Genomic DNA, 17,488 nt, shown 5'->3' on the forward strand with positions numbered 1-17,488 from the left:
GATTTTATAGGGTCAAAGTGATCATTGGGGTCTGCTCAATTACAGCACACATGTACACAAATCTCATTTTATTTGTTCAGCAGATTGTCAGCGCATAGATGAGAAATTACAAAAATAATGGGTAAAAATATATTTTTTTCTCTTGGTGGGAAAAAAACAACAAATCTCTTTAGAGTGCAAGCTGTGGGTTAATCCAGAGAGCTGCTTTGTGTCGTCACTGGGAGTCTCTTTGACAGTAGACCAGCAGGGCCTCTCCAACATGGCTGACGACCACACTGGAACAGAAATACCACATCAATAACGGGTTGATGAGAACCCGTCTACATATGTAAGGGGCTAAAGCAGGCAGGTGATGTGCTTACCAGATAAGAGACGCAGCATTAATGTCCATGTAGAAAATAAACGGGGAGAGGGACATGGCTGTAATCTGGAAGGAACAAAATAATAATTTCTTTACTTAGAGATCACTCAGTGAATTATGATATGAGTTTCTGTAAAAGGCTCCATGCTACCAGATCAACCATAAAACACTGCTGAACTTAAATATACAAACATAGAAACATGTAAAAGCACCTTAGCCAAAAAAATCCAGACCCCAAAGTGTTCGAGGGACAATCCACTTTTTAGTTTGACCGTTGCCAGCAGCAACAAAAACCCCAGCAGTGCACTGAAATGAGACGGAGAGTTATCACTCAACACATTTGTTTCCTTATTAAACAGGGAAATGCACATTTAAATAAAGCCTGCCAAAGGAACTTTTATGGTTTATGGTTGATAGAGTAGTGCTGTTTGGGTAGTTCTGTTTAATATACAGCCCTTACAAAAGAACCTCTCACCTGGCACAGCAGCCACAGTGAAACGTGTGGGATTGAAGAGACGGGAACTCCAAGGCCCCCATGAGGTCGCCTGAAGGGGACAAACATCGGTTTGTCTGCTACAAAATCTACATGTTTTCACTTTTATCATTTGCCAAAATAAGAAACACGCTCAGGGTGGTGCATACCTGTTGGGTGAGCGGCGATGGCTAGCAGCAGTACACTGTTACATAAAGTCAGAATAAGAAATGAAATGAGTTCCTGAGAACATGTGAAGCTGAACTTAAATGATCTTATCTGGTGTTTCACTGCAGCCTTTCTGGAAACACAAGCAAATAACTGAGCTGTAAGTATTTTAAGCTACTCGGCTATGAATCTTCTGGAGTGGAAAATTGCTTTTTTCTGCTTTTTAACTCGCCCTTTAGCTCCACTCTTACTTGAGTAACTGTCTCTTCCTTTCCAACTTTGACTCATCAGACTCCTTCTAAGCTTGCAGCTTCGTAAACGTCTGAAAGGCAGATAGTCACTCAACTGGGAGATAACGATGAATACGGATATCGAGTAAGAAATCATAGTTTAGATCATTGAAGACGTTATGAAACCGCCGTCCTTAACTGACTGACTGCTTAGAATGATCGTTACCTGAACAAGTAGTTGATGCACTGCTGTTCAAGGTCACTGCAATGAAAACATCACAAAGAAAGGTGTCTTCAGTGAACCGAGTAGTTTATAAAGTACGGAGGCACTAATGAGAGACACAGCGAGTCATTGTGCTTCCACTTACCTCAGATTGCTGGATTTGTAGTGAACTTGAAACGCCCTGTAGGCACCTGGAAGATATAAGAGATGATGTTCAGTTATCTATGGTGTCCCCGAAGGCTCAGAACTCAAGCTGTTGTTCCCTTTATGTAACCCCTTAGCTACAAATGTTAGCAGCGTGGCATCTTTGCACATTCTCAGACTCACCAACACAGATCAGATGAGCAACAGCCCAGAGGTAACCACTGTAGTCGAACTGCAACAGAAGCAAACGCGTAAACGTGATTTGTTGTGCCAAAGGGCCCCGAAACACATTTCTTCTTCCTCATAAGTACAACTGTTAGTGTTGTAATGAGAGATTCCCCCTTTGCTGAGAATGAATGATTACCTGAGGATCGTGGCGGGGGAGGTTGATGGCTGAGAGCAGCATGAAGCAGATGCTGCAAGAAGAAGATAAAGCAATTACACTACTTTCATGGGAGAAGTAAATGCAAAGCAAAAATATATTTCCTCATCGTCACATCACCTGCATACTTTGTGTACGTGCCTTTTGGAAAATGAGGGGTTGATATTGCATTGAGTTGAATGAAAAGTGGGAAAAAGCACAAACCTGATCAATTTCAGCCGCGGCGTCTTCTGTTGATGGAAAGAGATGAATTCACAGAGTGAGGTGTATCGTAGTGGAGGTTAGAGCTTGGACAGGATAGCGTGTGGGGCCAAGGTTTTACATCTATAAATCTCACATAATCCACATACTGTAGGCAGTGCAGGATCTTACCTCTCTGTGGACAACCTTCAAGATGACGTAACTAACGACGTGAGAAGAATTCTGAAGTGTGAAGAAAAAAGGAATGTCCTGAAGAGAAAAGAGAAGGATTTCAGGTGCATCCCGAGGCAGCAATCTACACGACTATATCGAATGAGTGTAATTGAAGAGATGCTACATGTAAGGTTGGTAGCTGATGTAACGTACTATACGGGATAAGGCCCTGGAACCAGCATATATGTTTCCCACAAACAGGAGGGAGGCTGGGAGCCAGGACAGAGCTGCTGACCTGTAAAGACACGACAAACAAGTGTGTGTAGGAGCAGGGACTGAGAACACACTGTAGGATATGAAACCATACCTGGTGATGCGGCTCATTTCCACCCATCCAAACCTCCCAGAGAGTAGAAGCAGGACAGCCCCGATAAACGTCTGCCATCTGGAAATATTTTACTTTGAGTGAACAGAAGCAGTTTTCTTTCTTTTCTTTATTCAAGATTCGATGTTGATATTAATATAGGGTGCACACAAGAGGCCATTTAATTTACATTATTTCTTTACACTAAAGGATAAAACCTGAAGAGGAATCACATGAAGTATTTACCTTCAGCTACTCACCCTTGAAATAAGGTCGGATAGGTGAATTTTAACACTGACAGCACAAACTGGACCCCCCAAAAAAAGAAAGAGAGACATATCATTCAAGTCATGGTCTGAAGCAAACCCAGTGTTGTAACTTTGATACTGGCACCAAAATACTTTCAAAAAGTCTGCCCTTTTAGTGTAACCGGAAGTGTGTGCACACAGGCGCGTCTCTGGTAATTCTGACAACTCTTATTATCATGGGTGGGATTCACTCTTCCATTCGGCACATTACACATCCAACAAAATGTCATGTTTACATGTCCTACAGCTGTTTTCTGCATATAAAGGGTGAGAATTCAACAGTTCTCGGTGGACTAGTTGGTTCATAGCTGCATTATCACTATCAGCAGCAATCCGAGAAGACTATCTTCACTTGGTTGTTGTTGGTGCTGATGAGCAACTTTTAACTTGGGAGTCAACGTCAAAGCGCGTCGTCTCACACTCACCTTATTGGTGAAATAAGTCACAACGAACACGACACTGAAAGCGAAGCCAGTGGCGTGTTTCCTCCACTGCATGTTGGCCTCCGACGCGCCGCAGCGAGGACATGGTCCCCGAACACAACTACACTCGGTCCTGCGTTAATACGCGCAGCCTGTTTCAAACTGGAGACACTTCGAGATCGGAAACTTCCCTCACGGTCCGCGGTGACACGTCAAGACGCTGGGGAACAAAGATCGTCTATGTTCGGGGTGATTATTCGCCGGCCCGAATCAGCGTCACGCTCATTTCACGCAGGCGTCTTTTCTCATTTTCCGCAGGACATTTTGGTATGAAGAGAGATATACAAATAATGTATGTATCAGTGTGATATGTCGGACTTTGCATCTCAAATTAATGACTTAACATCTCAAAATAGTGACTTAGCATATTAAAATAATGGCATAGTATCTCAAAATTGTGCATTTTCCCCCACATAATATTGCTTTATATCTCAAAATAATGAGACATTTTCTCTCAAAATAATGACTTAAAGTCTCAAAAAAGTTAGTGTAATATGTCATTATTCTAAGACACTACGTCATTCATTTGGAATACTTTAACATTAGTTTTAGATACTAAGTCAATATTTTGAGAGATTGTAATTATTTGATTTATTATCTTTTTTCTGACAGTGGCAGTCATAGCGATAACAAAGAGATTATTGTAGTTTGATATAAATCCTATAGCCTATATTTCATGATACAGAATACAAGCAACAACCGAAAGCCATTCTTATTATTTTGAATATCTTAAATCATTAATAAATGTTGTTGTGTTGTTATTGATAAAAGGAATCAGGGTACCCCCGATATTTGTCATTTCGTCATGGTATCCCGAAACCGAGTGGGAGTGACGCCTCATTTATTTCCTTTGTTAGTGGATCTTTTGTCTCGGGGCCAGTCACGTGGTGTCCAGCAAGTTTCCGTGTTTACAGAGACGTGATGAGAGCAGACTGCGGCGGGTCGCTCTTCGCTTCGCAGGAGGATGGTGCGCAGTCATGGCCTTTTTAAAGACGCAAGAGCGGACCAAAGAAAGGTTTGTGCCGCTTCTCTCGTAGTGAACACACCGGGAGTGACGTGAAGCCGAGCTCCGGCAGCAGCAGCAGTGTGTGTGCTGTTTTTCTCTCTGTGTGTGTGGTTGAGGAGTCCCATTCCAGTGTAACGTCAGACTGGGCCACTCGGCTAATGAGGTCTTCACCGTCCGCTGTGATGCTCTCCTGTTTACTGAAGGCACACTGAGCGGCCTGTGCGTCAGTCATAACGCGGTGAAGCGCAGTCTGTTCACACTAAACCGTTATGAAAGGTCCACATGGCTCCTCTCCCAACTGTCACGTATTATTTCCAAAGTGCATTATGGACCAGACCGCAACCTTTGGGAACAAATGGAAAAGGCAGTATCCTGTTGAATGTTGTACATTTACAGCAAACACGCTTTTAAATGAGGCTTCCCAAACATACACTCTACTGCATGCTGCATGTAAGTCATTAGGATCATTGTTATGGTAACATGACGCCAGGTATTGCTGTGGTACTAAAAACTTCCACTGAATGAATGTACCCTGAATGTGTCATGTTCACCTACATTGTACAGATTGGGTTAAACATTCAGTAGTTCCCTCAGGTTTCCCAAATCAACCTAAAGTCGCCTCCACTCAATGATGGGTTGTACTTATTGTCTGTTCTCTTGGACGCTTGACCTTCACTCTGCAGAGTGATGGATGTGCTCATGTTCATGCTCATCTGCTGGAGGGGGAAAGTTTCAATCCTGACTCTGAGATGCGTAAACACAGCCGTGAACCAGCGTGGAAACTACATGGTCCAATATGCAACTCACACCAGTGTGATGTGGAGGCTTAGCCCGACCTTTTAGGAGACATGTTGGATCCAGAAGTTGTTCTCGTTGTTCATATCCCGATTATAATGAGATGCAGCAGAGTATATCATTTTAAGTGAACTTTTTTTATGGGGGGCGTCTTTAAGTTATACACAGATGACTGTCCAAAAAAAAGGAAAAAGCAAATATTTGCCTCCTGAATTAGTTGCTGTATGACATCATAGGGATGTACTTCCTGGGCAACTTGGCGACTAACTAGACAGCTGAATGTTCACCTGTTTACATGCGAGTAAACAGGAAGGGTGTTGAGTGCAAAGGCAGCATTACCCAATAGGCAAAAGTCAAGTATCAAAACAGCAATTTAGCATATTTCATTACCTCTACTGCAATGTGGGAAATGTGCTAGTACACACAGCAAAAAATGTTCATGGGAAATGTAGTCTCAGTATTGAGAAATGCTAGGGCTTTTGGCCTCATAATAATATCTAAATGAATATGCAGAATTCAAGACTTTGTGAATAATAATTTCCAGTTTAATTGGGACTTTTTACTGTTTTAACCCTGTATGAACCAAATCACTGATGGAAATCGATGCAGCAGAGCCAGGGATGCAGTCCCACAATGCACCTGGAATAAAGTTGGGCAACTGATCTGATTTCATGCAGTTTATCCTGGAGAAGACTTCATGCACTTCTTGTTTCACATACATTTTTACTCCCCAGGACCTGGAAGCTGACGTTGCTGTGTTGAACCAATAGTGTTCCCCTTTAATAACTTACTTGTTGCCTAGTGTTGACCCTGTTGTTGCTGACAACACACTGCAGCTCCCGTTTCACAGGACGTTCTCTCACTCTCCTCGATTGTCTTTTCCAGATTTTCTCTGCTGCTGCTGGATTTGGAGGAATATTATTTTGAACAGCACACTGCATCCCATGTGACGACCGGTTCAAAAAAGGAGAGGTAATGTAAAGTGTCCATGACGACGCTCCTCTACAACTATCACCTCTGATCATCCTGATCACCATGTTGGGGCCTCCGCCAAATCTCCATAGTGATTAGAAACCAAATTAAGTTGGGCACTCCTGGATATGCTTGTATACGGTTATTGTATTTATCAGGGATTTTCAGCTTCTGATATTTAGGGAAAGCCTTAAAAGCTTTTGGCAGCTGTTCAAACATGACCTGTTACGGGCCTTGTGCAAACTAAAAACAGTCACAAGCCTCTCAGAACAAGATTATTGAGACAATTTAGCAGACATGTGTGTCCAATGAGGAGAAGGGACATATTAAAAGTTGTGTTTTACCGGTTGTGATATGAACTGTACAGTGATAATAAGTGTTTTTTTCCTCTTTACTTTGTGTCATTAGTGTAATTCTGCCAGTCAGCACGCGGTGTGTTTCATTTCTTTTATATTACATCTATTTCCTTGTTGTCCTTGTTGTAAAAAGTATTCATTCACGTATCAGGTTATACTTTTATTATTCTCTATTGAAGTCTTAATCTTATCAAAGTTACATTGAACTAGAGCGGTCCGTGGCAGTGCTAGGAAGCTAACGTTAGCTTGTTTCCTTCCAGGAAAGTCCGAGGCTCATTCAAGGTCTGTTCCAGATCTGTTATTTTTGATCCAGAGGATCTCGCAGAGCCAATTCTAAAGGTTTGTTTTCATATTATTTGCACAGTGGGGTTAACTCTTGCTACCAGATAGAATTTTTAATTAATTAAAAAGTTGCCATAAATTGTAAATATTAGTTTGAACTACTAATCTTCTTATATTCTAAGATACTAAGATTCAAGCTCTATTGATATCAAAACAATTGCATGGATGTCCTGTTGTGTGTCTGTTGGAAGATGCAGTTATACATCATGGTGAATAATAATGTGTCTCTGTTGTTGCAGATTCCTCTTCGAGACTGTAAGAAGATAGAGTTTGTGGAGGGAGAGAAAAACCCCTTCAATGAGTGAGCATGCTTTCATCTCCAGCTCACTTCACACGCAAATGTTTGCTCAGTTGGCCAAACTGGTCTGGCAACTGAAAAATGGCAGAACAACGTCAACCCCAGATTCTCGCCTCGCTATAGTGACATTTCTTTCTTGGCGCTGCTTCCTCTTGGATGTGTGTTAACGATCTGGCACCTGGTCGCTACCTTTTCCAAAGCTTCATGCACAGAAATGTCCCAAAACACAGCAAAATAATAAAATCCAGGCCGAGGGCCGGATCTCTGCAGATACAGACGCAGCCTCACAGTCATACGTCATACGTGACGATGGAGAGGGATGCTTCTGTACGACTGCATATCATTGTTTAGGAGACTACTTCTACTCATTCTGGCTTGAACTCTACTTAAGAACCAACATCTACAAATACTTCAGAATTCTGTATTGAATTACTTAAAACAAACTGGTTTCTGGATGACACACCCATCCAGTTTACTTTGGGACTCATGGATGTGGGTTATTCTGTGTTCATAAGCACATTTTCAAAATTCAATATCCGTATTTAAATGTTGGATGAAGTGTTGGCTAGGACGTTCTCTTTAAAAAGTAATGCAAGTAAAGTTATGAACTACTACTGATATTTTAACTTGTTTTCCTCACAGGCCGAGGCCTCCTGCCATCTGTATTTCATGTGTACAGGTGAGTCCTCATGCTTCATTACATTGTAATCAATGGGAATAGTTAGTTGTTTCATTTGTTTTGATATTCCAGATGGATTATTTTTAAAGGTTCCAGCAGTGCATTTTTTGTCATTATATTTCATTTTTACTCTATTTTCAGGTTATTTACATCAAAGAGAGCAACGTCATCGCTCCTTATAGGAATGAAAGGGTGAGTCCAGTTAAACTCTGCTCCTCATGTGTCTGTTGTTTGTGATTTATGAAAATCTGTTCCATCAAGTCTCTGCATTTATCATGCTTCCTTTTCAATTTCTCTGGAGCATAAAGTTCAAATAGTGTGTGAAATACAATCACTCACACTAGAGAGGTCAAAGATCATTTGTAGAGTTGAGCCATTGGGAGACTTTGCTGCTGTGTTTCCCAGACATCACATTTGTTTACAAGCTTGTGTCTTCTGTGCTGGAATCCTATCATCATCATGCTAATTCTCACACTAAAACAGCAAGGTTTCAGCTTTATGTCATTAAGATCTCTAACGGACTGAAACCATACACAAGTGCAGAAGGAGTTGTGCAGAGAACTCTATCTAACAATATGTGTAATTTATTGAAATGAAACGCTTCTCTCACCACTTTAACAGGGGCCAAAGAAAGTCACTTTTCAGTTGGAAAGTTGGAGTAAAACAGAAGATGTTGTTCAAACATTACTTCAGGTACGTAGCTTCTCCCAAACCATCGAGTCACAGCAACTTGGCAGAGTGTGTTTGTTTAAACAAACAGCTGTTAGATTGTTCTCCACTCTGGAATACATGGGAATGGGTATTTCCAGCTGTGGCGTGTGTTGCTCTGCTTAATTTAGTCTCTGGTGAATTTTGCAGCTCCACAGAGCGTCCTGTCTGGAGAAGCTTGGAGATCAGACCGCCATGGTGAGTCCATCGATACTTCTAAGTCAGCCCAGTCGGCCTCCAAAGCCTGAAACCAGCATGAATGGTCCACTCTGCTTCTTGTTCTTTATTTCAAATGATCTTACTTCCCTCCATACATGCATGGCCATTGTTTGTTGTCCACCATCATGTTATGGTGATCAAGCATTCTGCTCTTGTTTATTTCCAGATTGCAGCCAATTTACAATCACGACTTGCGAGGACCTCTTTTGACAAACGCTGGTATGTCTGTTATGCCCCCATTTGTAATGCAACACAATGATTCAGACATTGCTGGTTTTAGTAGTAATATGCAGCTGGTTAAGACAATGTTGGGACTCTCAGCTTTCAGAGTGTCGCTGAGAAGCCTCACATGGAGTGTGCGGTGGAGGCGGTCATGCCTCTGGTGTCCAATCCTGGCCACGTCTGCATAACAGACGAAAGCCTCTACTTCCAGCCTCTCAATGGATACCCGGTGAGCCGCACACATCTGAGTGGACACACAGAGCTGTGTTATTGAGCCGAGGTTACAATGTCATGTTTGTGTGCCTCGTCATTTCAGGAGCAGGTGATTCAGTTCAAACTCCACAGAGTCAGGAGAATCTACAAAAGACGGCATGGACTCAGACCTCTGGTGAGTCCAGCCAGCCAGAGTAAATACATCAGGAATAATGTGGTGAGGAAGGCTCAGAGAATGTAATATGTTCGTGTGCTGGTCTCTCCTCGTCCAGGGTCTTGAAGTGTTCTGTACTGAGAATGACTTCTGCTCTGACATCTACCTGAAGTTTTACACGACGGCTGAACGGGATGAATTCTACTACTACATCGCTACTTTCCTGGGTGAGAAAACAGCAGTGAACGTGTTCAAAAGTATCTCAAGTTCCTAAATCATTTTGTGTCTTAAAAATAAGTTAATAAATGACTGGCCTTCGAAAGGTCACTACAAACTGCAGATGTAGAGTGATGAACCCTGGCTTCCAGATGAGGGGGTTTCACTCTCTGGATAGCCTAAATGTGGATCGGCTCTTAGAAACCAACATTGGTGAATCCCCATCACACACGACGTGACTCAAACCTGCTGGTTTCCTCCTCCTTCCTCCTCAGAGAACCACATAACGGAGCACACAGCCGAGAGCTACATGCTGCAGTGGCAGCGCGGCCATCTGAGCAACTACCAGTATCTTCTTCACCTCAACAACCTGGCTGACCGCAGCTGCAACGACCTCTCCCAGTACCCCGTCTTCCCCTGGGTCATCGCCGACTACACCAGTGCTCAGTTGGGTGGGTACGCAGAGCAGAAATACACGCTGGTTCATTTAATTACTGTACTTTCCATCCACTTATAACTGATCATTTACAGGGCTATGATTCATATTAAACACAACCAGTAGCATAATTGTTTTCCCAGATATGACAAACGCCGCCACGTTCAGGGACCTGAGCAGACCTGTAGGAGCCCTCAACAAAGAGAGACTAGACCGACTGCTGGTGAGACTCTGCTGCGTTTGATGGCAACACTGTAATCATCTTTTTACGACGGCTACGTCTGAAGCTACATATAGTTTCAGTCCTGTGTTGTTGTCATGGTTACAGGCTCGCTACAGAGGCATGCCCGAGCCTCGTTTCATGTACGGCAGCCACTACTCATCTCCAGGCTACGTGCTCTTCTACCTGGTCCGAGTCGGTACGTCACACGTCATCACACACCTGCAGCATGTATGGAAGCACATAATCATATTAATAATAATAACTGATATTTATAAAGCGCCTTTCAAGGAGCCCAGTACACTCATCATGCACCCGGGTTGTTAATGCATGTTTGTGTTCATTACCACGACTCAACCACGGTGTCGGTGCTGGAATAAGGATGTCTCTGTAAACCGGTCGAGGTTTATCGGGTGTAAAGCCCGTCAGTTCATTCACGACCACTAAACTGAGATTCAAAACTTACTCCAAACTTTTATTTTAGATTTAATACTGTAGGTATTAAAATGAATCGTGCAGCCTCATTATCAACCTGAGTGTATCTGTGACTAGTTTCACAGATATCCAGACCAAAGTAAACACAATTATTCAAACATTTTCCTTGAATTTGTTTTCTATCTCTGTGAAGCACATTTCACAGCTTTTACATGTTACATGTTGAAAATAAAAGGCTATTTCTATTCTAAATGTGTTCTGTTGATTTGTGGCTGCCGTCTTTGCTTCTACTGAAAATGGAGCTAATGTTTTGCTGATGCTTCCTGTCTCCTCCCCTGCAGCTCCGGAGCACATGCTCTGTCTCCAGAATGGCCGCTACGACCACGCAGATCGCATGTTTAATAGGTAAATGATCTTCTTCAAAGATAATATCGTCTTATTCAGATGTGATGCCCCATTAAATGTAGGATATCGTCACAAATCAGCATCGCAGAGACACTTTGGAACAACTTCACCCTGAATTTAGTGCCGAAGAGATTTCTTGATACTGTACACAGTTTAAGGATATTATGAAAATCCCTGAAAAAGTGTTTATTACTACAGTTTATATTAAATCTGTATAACACATTGTTGCATAAATGAAGTATTTATTAATGTAGTATTGTGATATTTAAAGAAACATATGATTTACTGACCTGCACTGATTGCTTACAGCATAGGTGATACATGGAAGAACTGCTTAGAGGGGGCAACTGACTTCAAAGAGGTAAAATATGACTCTACTGTGTTTTCTGTCAACACGAACACGGCACGTTGGGTAAAAATCACCAAATAGTTCTGATCAGACACCTTCTAGCTGTCCTGGATGTAACGAGGCTTAGTCCTTCAAGCATGTCGCTCCTTAAAGTCTATAAGATGCAGACATCAGAGAAACAAGTCAGGGGAGGAAGATGGAGCGTTGTTTGAGAATGTCGAAGCAGAAATACTCCAACCATAACCGGCCATTAGCAAGCAATTCATCCGTTCATTTATTGATGAAGGCACTACAGTATCTGCTTGCCCTTTTTAAGGTGCAAGAACAACCACATCCTCTAGTTCCCTGGCAAAGCATAGTATCAGTCTGGGTGTGGTTTCTGTGTGAGAATGTGTTTCATCGCTTTGTCTGTGTGTCTTTCTTTAATGCAGTTGATTCCAGAGTTTTATGGGAACGACTGCAGCTTCCTGGAAAACAAACTGAGACTTGGTTTGGGGAGAAGGCAGAACGGAAGCTTAGTCGGTGATGTTGTTCTGCCTCCCTGGGCATCAGGTAACTTCCTGCTATTCTTGGACCCAGGTGTCATATACTCCCTCCGTTTTCATTCATACTGCTATGACTTCTGTCTGTAATCAAGCTTCACACTTTCCGTGTCCTGTTTGCCTCGACTCCAGATATCGGTGATTTCCTTCAGAAGCACAAGGCGGCTCTGGAGAGTCGCTACGTGTCGGAGCACCTTCATGAGTGGATCGACCTGGTGTTTGGCTTTAAGCAGAGAGGCAGTGAAGCTCTGGCAGCACATAATGGTAAAATACAGTCGCTGTTCTTCAACATCCAGCCCAACAAAACTGGACAAAGACTCATATCCATCTCGTTCCCTTTCAGTGTTTCACCCACTGACCTATGAAGGAGGCATCGACTGCGATAGGTAACGATGAAAGGCACATTTAGTAATAAAGATGGTTATTATTACGCCAGGGAACTAACTTTCTGTGTCTCTGAGAAGCATCGAGGACCCTGACCAGAGAATCGCCATGCTGACACAGATCCTGGAGTTTGGCCAGACACCCAAACAGCTGTTCACCACCCCTCACCCTCAGAGGATCACACCCAGGTTTCAGAACATGACCCGAAGCCCCAGCAGCAACTCGCCTGTCAGTGAGCTGTCTCCAGGTAGAATTACAGGAGAGAAGAATCAAAGAAACCACATAGTCATGTTGATCAATAGTGCCAAAGATGATTCATACTTCTCAGAGATTTTTCATCTGAGATTTATGTGAATGCAGCGCTTGCTTTGTGCAGTTTGGGAGGATGTTTGTATGTCAGATCATGACTCACCCTTCTTCAGAAAGTGGGTGTGTTTCCATGCAATCCGTGAACTATTTCAGAGGGTTTGTTGTTTCAGAGAGGCTTTATTTACAGACAAGTGTGTCCAATCATAAAATATATTAACCAAAGCATTAGCATTCATATATATTTATATATTATTTTTTCAACTGACCGAGATCGTTTCATGCAGTCAGAAATAATCCATAACTGCTGATTGGCATAAGCAGCATCCAGCACTGTTTAAGGCTGTCGTTTTTGTTCACCACATGTTTACTGCAGTTGTGTGTTTTTTTTTTTGTTTTTTTTGCAGCCAGTGAGGACTCATCCTTCGAAGACCTGACCGAGGAGAGCCGGAAGTTAGCCTGGGCAAACATGGGGAATCTGAAACCCATCTCCAGCCACAAGATCCATAAAGAGTAAGTCAGCATGCATCCCGTTGTCTACAGTAATGACAGAGTACACATTTAATGGCATCGCCTGTCCAAATATAACTGGAATGAAAGCTGTGGTTCACATATGAGGAAGTGCAAGTAAAACTAGAAGGCGGCAGGCAGCTGAAGAGCAAATACTTAGTGACAGAGTTTATTTACATTTCTAAGCATTTCCCCTTGCAACACTATTTTTGTCATTTTGTCTTTACTACTCATACGAGTGTGACTGCTACGTTAACCCAGGTTTTCTTCTACATTCATGCACATGCTCAGTTTTGTGTGACCGAGTGTTTTGGATGTGCAGGGCTGTGACGGGCATCGCTGTGACTCAAGATGGAGCAGCTATTTTCTCCACATCCCAAGGTCTGGAAATGTCTTTGTCTCTGGTTTGATGTGTAAACATTGAATAATGTAGAAGTGTTAAATGGACCAAAAGCATCGACTCCGCAAGTAACTACAATTGAATGTTCGTTCCATGATGGTTACAGATTTCATCCACTAACGATAACCCTTTTGTGTCATATGTGTATATGTATGTGTGTGTATATATATGTATACACACACACACACACACACACACACACACACATACACATATATGTATACAAAGGTGTTACACTTTCAACAACAAAGGGCGAGTAACATTGCAGATTGGTTCCAAAGCCACTGATTCCAGTTCAGTTGAAGCTGCAATGTTTTCTCATTGGTGGGTTTTTACCCTGTAAAGCTCATCTGTATCACTCTTCATTCCAGACTCAACACTTAAAATGTTTTCCAAAGAGCTGAAGGACTTCCAGAGGAGCATGTCCTTCTCTAACATGGTATGCAGCTGTATTTACTTTCCACTTCACAGCCTCTCTAATCATTTCAAACTTTCTCTAAACACTTCACTGCTTGTCTATTTTTCAGGCGTTATCCTCCTGTTTGATGCTGAGAGATGCTAAAACCGTGGTGTGTTCTTCCTGGGACAACAACGTGTACGTACAGTGATTGTGAACACGCGGTTTTCAGATCGATCTTCATGACGTCACACCGATCCTCATGTTTCTCCCCCCTTAGGTATTTCTACTCCATCCCGTTCGGCCGGCGGCAGGACACGCTGATGGGTCACGATGACGCCGTCAGTGAGATGTGTTGGTTTGATGAGCGGCTGTACACAGCATCCTGGGATTCCACCATAAAGGTACAACCTAAAGTACTTTAATGAGGTGATGCTGTTATTGTTCTTTAGCCATTTTATCATCTGGTAGTGATGTCCAAATGAAGCTTCGTGAAGCATTTTCTTTATTTTCTGAGCCCAATAGATGGCGCTCTCTGTTCAACAAAGGGTTGAAGGCCGATATATTTCCATTGCTTTCAACCCTTTGTTGAACAGAGAGCGCCATCTATTGGGCTCAGAAAATAAAGAAAATGCTTCACGAAGCTTCATTTGGACATCACTATCATCTGGACATGATGGCTAACATCACTGTGACAGTACTAGTTTTTATTTGTTTCATGGGGTATGCTGTTGTCTAAGTGAGAGGCTGACAGTTGCAGATGATGTTGTTTATTTCCCAGGTCTGGCAGTGCACTTCTGATAGCTCCTCCAAACACAAGAGATCCCAGTTTGAGTTACTGGCTGAGTTGGAACATGATGCCGGGGTGAGTGGGAAGGCTAACTGCATGTACAGAGATCTGAGTCTTTCGTAGCAGCACTCGAAACACACAGACTTGTTTTCCCTCTGTGACGTGGCCCCTCTTCCACCCGTGTAAAGGTGAACACCATCGGTCTGAATCCAGCGGGGACCCTGCTGGTGTCGGGCTGTAAAGATGGGGCCGTAACCATCTGGGACACGAGCAGCTACGGGACTCTGCAACAAGTCCACTGCCACACTGGAACCATCCACCACCTGGCCTTTAGTCCTGGTACGGAGTAAAGCAGCCACTTTCAGTCAGAGTTTAGTGGCACAACGTTCTGAAAAACCTTCATATAGTCCAACCTCATATTCGTAATCTACATGACATCATCTGCCCTCAGGGTTTTAAAGGAGCAGTGCTTTATTAGATACTAAGGCTTAGAGACTGTTTTACATTTGGTGCGATATACATTTTACCTTAAACTTAAACGTCTAAACCTTTAAGGCTTAAAGGATCCGTACAGAGCAACAGTATTAACTCTGCCTTGCTCCTTAACGCCTCATTGTTTTGCCCCTACAAATGAACTTAATCACAGTGCATTGAAGTGGCCACAAGCTGTTTTATTTGTGTTGCAGGAGAGTAACTCTGTTATGAATGCCAACTTTACAGATGTAGGCATTTTCATGCAGCACTGTGTACTCCATTAAACATTTATTGTTTTTTTTTATCATATAACGTTGTCTCTAAGCACTACAACCTGGATGTATGATAAGGAAACAGCACTATTTCTGTTATTATTTTCATCTCACTGAGCAGCATTAGTTGCTTCAAAGCTGAGGTTGAGAAATGACATTACCATGATGACAATCTATGGCTCTTAAAGTGTATATTAGAGATCTGAACAAACTCATAGATGAATGTTGTTTTGGGAGAGCAAAGATCGGCTCCTCTACATCCCAGAGCTGAGTCACACAGAAGCCATGACGATAGTAAGTGCTCTGATTTTGACATCCTCAGACAGCCGTCACGTCCTCAGTGTTGGTGCCGACTCCTGTATGAAGGTCATCGACGTCCAGACGGGCATGGTGATCTCCTCTGTGAAAGCTGAGGAGGAGCAGAGGTAAGATCACATCATGTTATCTTTTGTTGATCTGAAACGTGTTAGGAATCTCTGCATTCTTAAAACAGACTTTTTTTTCTTCAATTCTGTGCTTTAAATGCTCCGTGCGGTAGGAAATACAATGTTGTCTTTTGTTATGCCTCCATGCCGGCGACAGCTGTAGCTGGAGACATTATGTATCTGGTAAACGTGATATCTCAGGAATGTTCCTTTTAGCACAAACGTCCACTTGGACTCAACGAGGAACTGAATGGGTTTTAGATCACTTAGATCACTGTGAGCTCACAAAACAGGTTTGTGGCCATAACTCAAGAAATCATAGGCTAATTATGACAATTTGACACATTTACATTAACATTGAGGGCATTTAGCAGACGCTTTTGTCTAAAGCGACTTACAATCAGTACATTTGTCAAAAGAAAGAATCCACAACATATCGTTGCTGATAAATTAAGAGCGAAAAATACACAATGTCGAATCGGATAAAAGTTAAAGTGATGACGTTGACTGCAACATGACCGGTTGGTGGAGTCGTTTCTATATGCTGTTGTTTTGAATTGACTTCCTGCTGAGCAATGCCATTAAAATACATGCATTCACCTCCCTGACTGGTGCTGCTGGTCTGTGGGTCCAGGTGTTTCTGCTGGGATGGGAGCTCGGTGCTGTGTGGGGGTCAGTCTGGTGACCTCCTGCTGTGGGACCTGCTCAGCAATACAGTCACCCAGAGGATGCCTGCACATTCAGGTACGGCTCATTTCCCCACATTCAACAGCTCGCATTACATTTAGCAACACTATTGTGTTACCTTGTGCATCAGTTTCTCTAGCTGATAATGCTACATGGTTTTATTCATCAGATCATTGCAGTATTGTAAATAATATATGTTCATCTGGTGTCTTGGCACAGGTGCTGTCTCAGCCATGTGGATGAGTGAACTGTGCTCCACGGTGATCACAGGTGGAGAGGACGGACAGATGATCCTCTGGAAGCTGCACATTTAAAAGGAATGTTTCCGCACAATCCATCTCCTGGGGAGACTCCCGGTGTAATCTACTGGACAATACTGGCCAAGTACAGAGACTCATTCTACAGTATCAGGGAGCAGGTGGAGGGAGATGACTAGTTACACTGCTCTCAACCCAAAACAAAAGGTCAAATGCAGTCATGTCCGTTCATAGCTATCTGCAAATTGAGAGAAAATGTCCAAATGCAGTTTTGTGCATGAGAGCAGGAACCTGCTATAGTGTTTGCGCCTTAATTAGTTCACTTCATGTATATTCAACATGTTTTTCTTTCAAATGAATACTTTTTTATGTTTCATGTTACACACTGCTTTTTTAATTATGTGTCTATAGCTGTATGTGCATTTTATTCTGTGAAGTGGATTTAAAAGCTTCAGGCTGCTCAGGTGTTGTCATTATCCTAATAACACTCTAAAAATATCTTCCCCGTCTCTTGTTTGTTACTGTTGTTTA

At 42.6% G+C, this 17,488-nt stretch overlaps 2 protein-coding genes across 3 annotated transcripts; one reads left to right on the top strand and one right to left on the bottom strand.

Moving 5' to 3' along the window:
- Positions 1-53: 53 nt before the first annotated feature.
- tmem241 (transmembrane protein 241) lies at positions 54-3,655 on the bottom strand. Of its 2 annotated transcripts, XM_084033162.1 has the most exons (15): positions 3,432-3,651; positions 2,959-3,005; positions 2,702-2,779; positions 2,548-2,629; positions 2,353-2,430; positions 2,185-2,210; positions 1,963-2,014; positions 1,782-1,830; positions 1,600-1,645; positions 1,458-1,493; positions 1,004-1,038; positions 837-906; positions 574-667; positions 363-427; positions 54-275 (listed from the first exon to the last, which is right to left on the bottom strand). In XM_084033162.1, the coding sequence occupies exons 1-15, from the start codon at positions 3,501-3,503 to the stop codon at positions 215-217; spliced, it is 891 nt and encodes a 296-aa protein (XP_083889288.1). In that variant the 5' UTR covers positions 3,504-3,651; the 3' UTR covers positions 54-214. The 2 variants fall into 2 exon arrangements, with proteins under 2 accessions (XP_083889288.1, XP_083889287.1); XM_084033161.1 differs by having other exon boundaries at positions 2,548-2,779; positions 3,432-3,655.
- Positions 3,656-4,387: 732 nt separating this feature from the next.
- On the top strand, positions 4,388-17,457 carry nsmaf (neutral sphingomyelinase (N-SMase) activation associated factor). The gene is made up of 31 exons (XM_084033174.1): positions 4,388-4,503; positions 6,175-6,261; positions 6,878-6,956; positions 7,199-7,260; positions 7,900-7,936; positions 8,078-8,128; positions 8,558-8,629; positions 8,795-8,842; positions 9,030-9,082; positions 9,185-9,314; positions 9,402-9,473; positions 9,571-9,679; positions 9,944-10,120; positions 10,248-10,327; positions 10,433-10,523; positions 11,101-11,164; positions 11,474-11,525; positions 11,945-12,065; positions 12,188-12,319; positions 12,399-12,441; positions 12,520-12,686; positions 13,153-13,258; positions 13,578-13,636; positions 14,027-14,094; positions 14,183-14,250; positions 14,333-14,456; positions 14,834-14,917; positions 15,031-15,181; positions 15,911-16,013; positions 16,648-16,757; positions 16,920-17,457. The coding sequence occupies exons 1-31, from the start codon at positions 4,466-4,468 to the stop codon at positions 17,012-17,014; spliced, it is 2,733 nt and encodes a 910-aa protein (XP_083889300.1). The 5' UTR covers positions 4,388-4,465; the 3' UTR covers positions 17,015-17,457.
- The last annotated feature ends 31 nt before the right edge of the window (positions 17,458-17,488 follow it).

The sequence above is a fragment of the Eutrigla gurnardus genome (genome assembly GCF_963514095.1).
Source record: "Eutrigla gurnardus genome assembly, chromosome: 18".
Lineage (NCBI taxonomy): Eukaryota > Metazoa > Chordata > Actinopteri > Perciformes > Triglidae > Eutrigla > Eutrigla gurnardus.

Bases quoted from the DNA above. Each gene is read 5' to 3' on its own strand.
- tmem241 (XM_084033161.1), bottom strand. From the start codon at position 3,503: ATGCAGTGGAGGAAACACGCCACTGGCTTCGCTTTCAGTGTCGTGTTC. The intron at 2,780-2,958 runs GTGAGTAGCTGA...AAATATTTCCAG, and splicing joins TATCCGACCTTATTTCAAGG to ATGGCAGACGTTTATCGGGG. The intron at 2,211-2,352 runs GTAAGATCCTGC...TTCCATCAACAG, and splicing joins TGAAGGTTGTCCACAGAGAG to AAGACGCCGCGGCTGAAATT.
- nsmaf (XM_084033174.1), top strand. From the start codon at position 4,466: ATGGCCTTTTTAAAGACGCAAGAGCGGACCAAAGAAAG. The intron at 8,129-8,557 runs GTGAGTCCAGTT...CCACTTTAACAG, and splicing joins CTCCTTATAGGAATGAAAGG to GGGCCAAAGAAAGTCACTTT. The intron at 15,182-15,910 runs GTACGGAGTAAA...TGACATCCTCAG, and splicing joins CCACCTGGCCTTTAGTCCTG to ACAGCCGTCACGTCCTCAGT.